Source organism: Cariama cristata, unplaced genomic scaffold, assembly GCF_000690535.1.
Source record: "Cariama cristata isolate BGI_N322 unplaced genomic scaffold, ASM69053v1 scaffold5911, whole genome shotgun sequence".
Lineage (NCBI taxonomy): Eukaryota > Metazoa > Chordata > Aves > Cariamiformes > Cariamidae > Cariama > Cariama cristata.
The window spans coordinates 42,326-53,098 of NW_009600909.1; the positions used below are offsets into that span (position 1 = coordinate 42,326).

At 38.8% G+C, this 10,773-nt stretch overlaps 1 protein-coding gene across 1 annotated transcript in view; it reads right to left on the minus strand.

The window, feature by feature from the left end:
- RUVBL1 (RuvB-like AAA ATPase 1) overlaps positions 1-10,267 on the minus strand; it is a 17,482-nt gene extending 7,215 nt beyond the window's left edge. Inside the window, exons 1-7 of the mRNA XM_009710216.1 lie at positions 10,044-10,267; positions 9,221-9,307; positions 8,455-8,587; positions 4,338-4,489; positions 2,954-3,043; positions 1,955-2,104; positions 515-578 (exon numbers count right to left, since the gene is read on the minus strand). Coding sequence (XP_009708518.1) covers positions 515-578; positions 1,955-2,104; positions 2,954-3,043; positions 4,338-4,489; positions 8,455-8,587; positions 9,221-9,307; positions 10,044-10,184 — 817 coding nt within the window. The 5' untranslated portion in view covers positions 10,185-10,267. The remainder of the gene's footprint in view (positions 1-514; positions 579-1,954; positions 2,105-2,953; positions 3,044-4,337; positions 4,490-8,454; positions 8,588-9,220; positions 9,308-10,043) is intronic.
- Between the last annotated feature and the right edge of the window lie 506 nt (positions 10,268-10,773).

Below are 10,773 nucleotides of genomic sequence, written 5' to 3' on the forward strand. Positions count from 1 at the left end.
CAGTGCACTTAGAGCATCAACTCAACAGACAGCTGCTACAGTGTGTAAACCAAACCAAGGTTAGAGTCTTTAGAAGCCATTTTTCTACTCCACAGAAATTCAGTATGGTTGCTTCACATAAGAATGCATCCTAACCACATTTTTTAGATTTTGTTTGTTGTTGCTGTTCAGTTTAGCTCTTTGTTGAAAGTGTGAACCTTGCACTCTCTGATAGGAATATTTTGAGAAGGGGGATGGCACTAGCGTTCTGACCTCTCTCTCTCCCCAGGAAGATGGATTCAGAGTCAGTATATATTTTATCACTGTATGTGTGACCTAATAACGTGTTTTACTGCTTCCAGCCACTGAAATTCTAGCAACTGTATCACTGCTTTTTGAAATCTGAGTATTTATGAATAAATATTATGTAGGCATTCATTTATAGATGTTGCATGAATAACCCTATTTTTAATCCTTTTCTAATTGGCAAACATATAGGTTATGTTGGTCTAAAAATACCATGCAGGATTCATACCAGTAATTTCAGTTTTCTTAGGCTTCATCAATTGTCCCATCATAGAAAGGATGTCTTGCCCACCCTAGGAAAAGAAAGTTACAGATCAGCTATGAGGTCTCATAGTTAACACATACCTTGAGAATCAGGAATTGGTTAAAGAAGTTGTTTCTTGCAGTTAACCTGACACTTTGTATCAGCAGTGGCTGACAATCTGTCAAAGGTTAGGTCACTTCACCACAGCAGTATTCTAAACATAATCATTTAGATACCTCTTCACCCTTTATTTAGCCTTAATTCACCTGGAGAACACAAAAAACCAAAATGACATATCCTCTTTTAAAAAAAAAGTCACAGAGAAGCTCACAAGGACTGAAATTGTCAGGGAACACAGAGACTTGGATTCCCTGCATGCACATGCATTCCCGTTTTCAACCTGTCAAACACAGTAAAAATTATTCTGAGTTTTAAGACTTTTGAATACCATGATTTTTATCAGATAAATGATTTTGTTGGAAAAAAGGATGTTTATTCTGAAATTGAGTAGGTTAAGGGGTTATAGTATCATAGCATAGGGATGCCAGCCTTTAAACAAAGATGCTGTATTGTTAGTGGCTTTTGTTTATGACACAGATGGAATTCCCTCAATATTGGGTTTATGTTAAGATACAGCAAGGAGTAATTCTCCTATATTCAATTTTTTTTGCTGCAGTATGTTCAGAGCTCTACTGAAAGTCACAAGGAAATTTAACAAAAGGTTATGAAACATTTCTGAAGGAAGCAGGGGTATCAACAGAATCCACAGCAGTCAAAAATGCTTAGCCACCTTTTATCATAGCGCTTGCAGTTTCCATTTCATGGCCACAGAACCATAAACAGTAGAATATATTAATCTGCATTCAGAACTTTCAATAAATAAAATGATGCAGATCTGGCTGCTGCAACCTCACATCTGTAGGCAACTTTCCTTGGGGAGAGAAAGTAATAATCTCTTTTCCTGGTCAAGAGCAGCAGCCTACACTGCTCTTTTTCTGCAGGGGATGGGGCACAGTGGTGGAGAGGAGGAGTCAGCTAGGTCTAGATTATGCATTAACTATGAAGGTAGCGGATCCCAAATATCCACATGGAAGCTCTGCTATGGCTATAAGGCTGTTCTCTGTAGCGTTAGGAAATGTACTATGACAAATATGCCATGACCAGAGGCATGTATCCTAACCGAGCAACTGCCTCTTTAACCTCTACGGCATGGCCACTGAGACAACGAACGGCAGCATGACCTCCCAGAAGAGAAGAGACATAGACTGGCTTTCAAGGTGTAATACCTACTGCTTTTCCTATAGTGGAATCTTTGAGGGTGATTTAGGGCAGCTTAACTTTCTATATTTCCTTGATTACTCTAGTAACCATCATATCTATGTCAAATAATTTTTCTGTAAAGACCTCATCTGTGGAGTCAGATACCTGAGGTCGAGCATTGGCCACATCCAAGTCATGCAGGGTGACATCCTGAATAATTTCCTTTTTCTTGTGCACATCACCCTTTGGCAAGGGAACATACTCTTCAGCTTCAAGGTCAAATTCCGTAGCATAGATATCACACCTGCCTTGCCTCTGAGGAAAAGTAGAGAAGAGAAACCCAGGTATAGAATTAGTTTCAGTGCCAAAACCTCGAGTGACATGAACTTGATAAAGATAAAGGGCTTAGTTCACAATTCCAGTCCTGACAAGTTTCAGCTGACAATTCAGACATCCAACTCTCCACTTAGCAACAGGCATACCCTATCTACTGATCAAAGCTCAAAAACTCTGTTGAAAAACACCTGATATTTTCAGTGGTAAGAATATTCCACCCCTCTCTCCCCTTCTTTTAACTGTATGCAATTCTTGCTAAAGGACAAATCCAGCAGATTAACTAGAGATTGGGAGAACTGTTCAAGACTCCTTTGTAGGTGGGTGATTTATTATATGATACAAAATATTATGCTCATCCATTAAACAGCAAGTATCGCTGTATACTACTTTCTAAATCAGATATGAAAAGAATGCTAACTAATGCAGTATTCCCTTCTACATGTATATATCTTGTGGAGAAAATACCAGAGCGATAAAAGAAAGATTAAATATGCTGCACATGTCAGCCTGAAAATGACTAAAGTTGCTTGGTTTTTCCCCCATTCCCTTAAGGATGTTTTGATCTTACAGAAAAGAAAACTCATCCAGACAGCATCAGTGATAGCTTCCTTGCCAGATGACCTTAATTGTGAACCAGATCACCATGTTCTTTCAGTGCAAGAGAGAATCTTTTCTCCAGATAAGAAAAACATTGGGCTTTTTTTAAAACTTCCATGTAACCATTTCATGTCAGTTAAGGTTAATAAATCAGAGAGCCTTCTGACAAAGGCAGAGAAAGGTCTGCAAGAATGCATACACCTGCATAAAAGTGCATAGGTTTTCTTTTACCTTGACAGCTCCACTGTTTGCTTCAATATAAATAACATCACCGGTTTCTACTCGCTCCTTCTGCAAGCTTTCAAATATGCTTGGGTCCAGCTGGAGACAAGCAAACATCACAGTTTGTCAAAACAGTTCCATATTGTTATGGTAATTAAGGAAAAGAAATTCAGTCTAAAGCTTACTCCCACCAAACAAAATTAAACTGCAACTCTCCCCAACAGTACCTCTAGGATTTTATAAAGCTGTAACACTTGGAGTAGTGATAGAGAATAAATCTGAAAGAAGATGCACAGAACTTCCTTCAGATAGCAGATTTTTCTGGTAGGGAAGTAAGTGACGATAAGTGCCAGAAACATAATGATACCAGCTACTATCACAAAATATGCCTTTGTGTAATGTGACAATATATTTATACCTAGGAAGCAGCACTTCTCTTGCTTTCTAGTAAAACTTATACAAAAAAAAAGCCTGGCTACAGCATTGAATTATGCTACTTGATTTCTTGAGTCTTTATCCTCTGTGGACCTGCATCAGGGAGAGTGGATGTGGAATATGTTAGATGCTTTTGTTTCTCTCAGTACATGTTCATTCACTTTTACTCTGCATTTTCTTGTTTTCAGAGTGAACCAATGCAAGATTATACTTAACAACAGAGACAGCTTTCAGTTCTCTCATACTCTAACTGACAAGGAAATTGAACAACATGGACAGAGGCTTGTACAAGAAAACAAAGGGAAAATGGGTCTGAGCTGGGAGCATACCTGCTCAATTTCAAGTTCTATCAAATACTCACTAGAGCATATCTCCCCATGTAGAAAGAAGGGATGTGACAGAAAGAACAATTTATACCAAAGCAGTCAAAGTTTTCCAAAATCATCCTCAAAAATTCAGTTGATAATCAAGAAAACAAAAAACAAGAACAACTTTCTTGTACGTTGGTTATTATGAACGTGAATTTCTAGCCAGGGTCAGAGCGAGCATATCACAGACTGAGATGGATCATAGTTCAGATTCCCAACTCAGCCCATTTTTCTGTGGTACTAGTAATGCTGCAAAATGGCATCAGGATCTCTTCCTGCTTAAACCTGGCTTTAACTTTTTGAAGACATACAAGTGTGTGCTACCAAACAGAAAAATAACAGAGGCTGCTAACTGAGCAATGGATTCAGTTAGTAGGAACAAGACTAACATCTAAATAGTCTATATAAAGCAAATAAAAATGCATGCTCAGGAGTAGGATAAAGTTGCCTACCAAAAGAAGACAGCCTCCTGGCATCCCCACTATACAGAGATGGCGATCAAGAGCTTTAAATGAAAATAAGAAGTGCTAAAAATAGAAGATGCAGACCTGAAATACTTAAGGAAATTTTTAAGACTCTACCATACATACCTTCAACTGTTTGGTTCCCTTTGCAGTTTTGAGTCCTATAATAACATGGCTGATGGTTTTGCCATACCCTCCCATAGGATTTTCAGTCTCACATGGAGTTAGTTCTGTGACTTCTCCTTCATAAACCTCCTTGGTCTCTTTAATCCTCAACCCTGCAATAAATTGTTTAGAATAGTTTCAGTACACAAATCAATGGCTGTATACACTCAGGAGTCTGATGCATTACTGCCAACAGAATGTAACATATTATTAGGCTACATTTACATTTAATGGTAATTTTTTACTTTTAAAAGTAGAAAGATGAATTATTGTTCTCTTCTTCAATATTAAATGAGAATATTCATCCTGTGTCATTAGAACAGTAGTTTAGCCCAAGTTCTGACCTGCAAAGCAGTTTATTAAACTCTAAAAAATTATTTTCTTCTGTTCGTTATTATTAGTTATCAAAGCAAATGTCAGTAACCTCTCTCTTTTCCCCTCACTCAAAGAGGGGATTTGCCTGATTTGTCCCCTATGCAAAGTCAGAGTAACAGATCATCTTCTGAAACTAGTAAAGCTAATATAACTGTGAGTTTTACACAATTTTTGGGACATCAGAAAAGCCCTGCAAACCAAAGGAAAAGACAGGAGACAAAGGTTACTTCATAAAAAACTTTACATTTTAGCAACTGAGTTAAAAATAACATAAATTGAGTAAGAGGTATTATGTTAGAACCTCATAAAATTAATAAAAAGTTAATGTATAATTTAAAATATTTTTCAAGTTAATAGCAAAAGGTGAGCTAGATAAAATTTAGCAGAAACTGCTATAATGCAAATTTAAAACTACTTCATAGCTGACAATTACATCCTTACTTTGTTGTTTTTCAGACAGCAGAGCAATCATCATGGTATATTCTATTCTAGTCACAACTATTGTAATTAACCGAGTTATTTTAAATTGATTAATAATATAAAGCTGAAGAGTTTTACAGTTAGACTGTTCCAAAGAAAAACCACTATCATCACCACCACCACTACAATTATGAATATGTTCTAACTACATAAAAGTTCAAAGAACCCACATCTGAAGAGACTCTATAAAGTATTTTATGAGACGCACATGCCATACCAAAAATAATGAATGGGCTGTAACAAGATATAAGGAAGTCATCCTGCTCAGTCTGAGGCTATTAAGACTTTATAAAAACTTTCCTTGTTCCATAACTTTCCATTTTGCTTTGAAATAGATCAGACACTTCACCAGTAATCTTGAGTTGCTGATAGGGAAATATAAAGAACTGACAAATATGAGTCTGTCTCCCTCTACTGGTCCCAAATTAAGACTAGGATTTGAAATGGGAGAAACAGGTTAATTGTTGATAACGTGATAATTTCTTGGTAAGAAATGTTTGCTTTCTCTTATTTAGCACTACATAAAAGGTTCTAAGTTAATTTCAGTAATTTTTTAAAATGTTTTTCAGGTATGCCAAAACATCAGACAAAAAAAATTAATGAACCTTTGAGTGATAAAACTGACCTAGACAAGGCTGCATCACATAGGCTACACATGCAAGGAACATGAAGCAATATGGGAATTTCTACAGTAAAATCACTGGTGCCAAGAACTGGACATTCATAGGTTTGTTTTTCCTTTTTGTTTTGCTTTTAAACCTTCAGCACAAGCTCTATTCTGCTCTGAAAAACTGGAAGCCCATTTGTGTTTGGGGTATATTTTGTATGCTGCTAAAGCACGTCTTCCAGTTTAATTTCATCTGAAAATAACCCAATTCACGTGCTCGGAGTCTGTTACACAACACAAGCCAAAGCTGAGTCAGTGAGGACCACCTGGAGATTTGCTTCAAAAGCATGCCTTTAATCTAATGTGCTTATAGACATGTCTATAGAAAATACTTACAGATGAACATGATCTGAACAAAGGTAATTGATGCTTTGAAATTGCTGCTGGTTATCCTTTGTTTTCAAATGAATCTGCATGTAGCAACTAAGACCTTCATTCTCAAAAGAGTTCTTGAACTTAAATAGAGACATCTCCTACTCACAAATCAGACACCTGTGTCTAAGAAAACAGTTGTGGGCTATTTCATGTTTTGGTTCAATAGCCCTATAGAGAGTTAAATAGTGCTTGTTTGATTTACTGGCAGTTACAATTTGGAGACACAGGGAACAGATATGCTATTTAAGTGGCTATTCCAGCAGTTATTTTTTACTGCAACTGAGCTCTAACATTAGCTACTGTCATCACCCTTGCCAGCTGCTAATAAGCTCTATATAGGATTAATCTCTCTCAGCTGAAGTTTTTTTTTAACCCATACTCAATCTTCTCATTTCCCACTCTGTCCTTTTATGCTTCTTACATATTATAAACTCTCCACTATACGCCAAACAGTACTTGGCCAGGAAGACTATGTCAAATCTGTTATTAAAAGACACTCAAGAATAAAAATTCTGTAGACTCAGAGTCACTCCTGTTTCCTTAGACAGCAACAGGTCCAAACCAGTCAGACCCTGTGGTTCCCAAGGAAAAAAAAAAAAGGGCAAAAAATTGATGTTAAGATCTCTGATCATTTTTATAAATAGAGGTGATTAAGCCCCCTGAAAGTAAAATGCATAATGTGAGCAATAGAAGATGTATACAGAACTTTCTAACAAGAAATCATACAAAACCCCAAAAAAACTAAATGAATACTTTAAGCACTGACTGACATGCGAGCTGAAGCTTCTCTTGCACCCAGTCACAGCTGACACTGCATTGTGCATACAAAATCATTTTTTTTAAAAAATGCAGCCTTGTAAATTATTTATTTACCAAGCAGGGAAGCTAAAACATACCTGAGATTTAAACACAATTGGAAAGTATTCCATTATGAGAAACAGTGGTTACTAGTCCTTTAAAATATTTCACAGATTTTTCTTTTTATGCTGATAAAAATATTCAATAAAGGTTGTGTTATGAAAATGTGACATGGAATTCAACAGAAAGGAATAAAAGAAGTTCTGTCTTTCATTAACACTAATATTTGTTTAGAAGTGTCTCTCTATTGACATTCAGGGAATGCAGGGAACTAACAATGTAGCTGGCTGTTAAACCTCAGAGAGTTAAAATACTGCTATCTCTAGAAATGACAACATAGATGGCCTAAGTTTCATCTGTTGGTTCAGGTTTCCAAATCTCTGACAGGGAACTTCATCACATCAAGGAAATTTTGCAGACTACTGACTTTCTGGCTTCCCTCCCCGAGGCCCTGCCAGTTTCATGGTAACTAGAAGACCAGAGACTGCTGAGAGTTGCTTTCTTATAAAAGTCAATAGAATACTTTTCTTTCATTGCAGAACTGAGAGACTTCTTCACCTTACTGCCACCAACTACTGAGATGAAGTCCAAGGGGAAACATGGTACAAAAACCAGGAAAATTAACTGTTAATACATTCAGTACTAACATCAGCTACGCTATCTTTAGCCAATCTTCATACAAACAACGGCCACTTCTAACTGCATTTATCAGCTGTCAGCAGCAATCACATGAGATTTTAGATACTCACTGAGGTTGTGTTGCAAATTTAACCAATTCACATAAAGCTCGTAAAAGCACTCCAGAAGTCATTATGAGGAAGACATTAAGTTAAAGTATTTATTTTGTTGGCATGAAACTTTCTTTGTGCTCGCTGGAACACTAAGTCAGGCTAACACTGCCATTTGGGAGTCCCTGATTAAGACTGTCTGCTTAGTAGAGTGAAATCACCAAGATAAAAAGAGGAGAGAGTATTTTTCTGTCTACAATATTTCTGCTAATGTAAGAAACTAAAAATAATTTTTCTTTCAGCTTTATTCGGAGTCACAGGCAAACCCAGGAGATGAACCTGGAGGACAAGTGGAAAATCTGGGGAAGTAGAATAAACCCTAATACAAGAATTACATTATGGTTTATAAACAGAAAACCTGACTCCGCTAAGTGTGGAAGAGATTCACTAAATTAAGACCAGCACTGAAAAAAAGAACATACATTAATCTGAAAACCACCACGATCACTGAAAAGTTTTTCCTTTTTACCTGACTGGGAAAAAGCAAAATAAGTATCATGCAAATACTTAATTCTTCTCTTTTTCTGAAACTTACCAATTGCACGTCGGAAGTTTTCCATTAGAACTTCTGTTTTCTTGATCTCAGTGGAATAGACCTCACTTCCAACCATAGGGCAAAAGGGAACTTTACTTCCCAGTTCCTGAGCAATAGCTAAAGCCAAAGCAGTCTTAAAAAAAAACCAAAAAAAAACAAAACCCACACATCAATTTTTATAAGAATTAACAAAGGATTCTTTGTGCACAAAGTTAACTTTCCTTATCATATCACCTTCCAGGTATCAACTATCAATTTCATATTAAGACTATTCTGTCTGACATATTTCTTACATATAACAACCCTCCTCGCACCACAACAAGTTAGACACATGTAAAGTGACTGTTACCAAAGACTTATAAAACACCTTAAAGAAATGACACTGGGCATTTGAATTTGACATCAGATACAAATGCAAAAAGCCTTAAATAGCATGAGGAGAAAAACCAAACAAAGCAAAAACTATTTAGGCCTTTAACATAAAATTAACTTCTAAGACTCTTAATCAGAGACCATATTACCTACATGTTTGTTAACCTACAAGAGGTGGTTTCACATGCCTGAACACACCACTGGCTACTGCCAACATTGATGATATGACAAAAAATCAAAATATAAAGCAGGTAACCATGTCGATACATTAATGAAAGAAATTCCAGTAAATGAAAACATTATGTAACCACTACCCTAAAATGGTTTTGACAACAAATTAAAATAAAATAGATTTTGGAATACTTTATTTCATACGAACAAAGAAAAATAATACCTTGCCAGTTCCAGGAGGTCCTGCCAACAGCACAGCTCTGCCAGCCATTTTCTTGCTTTTGATTAGTTCCACTATAACCCCACAAGCCTATAAGTTAAATAAGTTATTTACACCATCAACACAAGTATGGCTATAATATCTTTTGTTCCAATATTACTAGAAGTGTTTAGAAATATTATTTTTAGTGGGCTCACAAAACCTAAAGAGGATTTCAATTTCAAGCACACAAAAAGGGAGGCAAGATCTGAAAAAACTTCTTCCTACAATCACTGTATCCATAACAAACATTTAAAAAAAAAAAATCACAGACAACAAAACTCAACCTAAGAGCACAGCCTTCTTTCCCTCTCCTGGAGCTGCATGCACATAGAAAGGTTTAAAAATAAAGCAGCAAATGTATCTTCGGCTTTCTGAACAGATCAGCTAAAGCACCCACCCAGGGCCAGACACTGGACTGAAACAGAAGCTCGAACCCCCACTTGCATCAAATCTCTTGAGTTTTGGTAGGTTTCATTGCCTTTGATACTCCAATTTCTACGCCTAAAAGGCGGGAAACAGTCACCTGCCCTTGCCGCCAGCTAATGCAAAAAAGTAGCGGCCTAAGGAACAGCCTTAATTACCCTCATCGCCTCTCACACAGCAGAATACATCGAGGAGCCCAGGCAAATGCTTTCACTCAGTAACGAGACGTAGAAGAACACCCAACACAGATCGAACCTGGACCCCGCGCCGCCCGGGGCCCCAAAGCTTCTACCTCAACTGGGGTGGAGGCTGCACAGCCCCAGGGGAGCCTCGGCCGGACCCTGCCGTCCCCCTCACTCACCTCCCGCGCGTTCTCCTGCCCCACGAGCCCGGCCCCCGCTGGTTTAGCGGTGCCGCTCTCATCCAGCCCCAGCCCCTTGACATGACTGTGGGCAGCGATGCGCTGCGTCTTCGAGGTGCTCTTCACTTCCTCGATCTTCATCGTGGAGCAAAACCGTCCCCACGCTCGCCACACGCAGCCCGCGCGTTACCAAGGCTCCCGGCGCACAGCCGCCTCCGCCCACCCCACCGTGCCATTGGCCCTTGTGGCGGCGCTCTCGATAGTTATTGGACGCGGCGCATGCCTGTCACCTACAGGGAGTTCATTTTTTTAGGGTCCGTCCACCTGCTTCCGTGTGTGACACCTCCAGAGGGTCCGGCTGGGTGCGAGCACTGCGGAGGAGTTGGGTCCGGAGGAAGGAATCCGCAGGGGCCGAGCCCGGGCTGAGGCCGCGGGGGCTTCGTGGGCAGGCGAGCATAGACTCTCCTGGAGGGGAAAAGAAGCTTGTTTTTGTTCGGCAGGTTTCTTGTAGGTTTCATCTAGATAAACACCTTCTGCTTTCGTTGAATCTGTTTGGTTATTGGAGACCCTGCTTCTCTCTGCTGCTGAATCAGACTGAGCCCCGAGTGTCTCCTGGCTCAGTGTGGTGCTGGGTGCCCCGCTCCCAGTCCTGGGCTCTCAGGCTGCCCACAGCCGGCTGACAACAGGCCAGGAACCATGAGCAATGCTTTCTGAAAACCTCTGGTGGGCT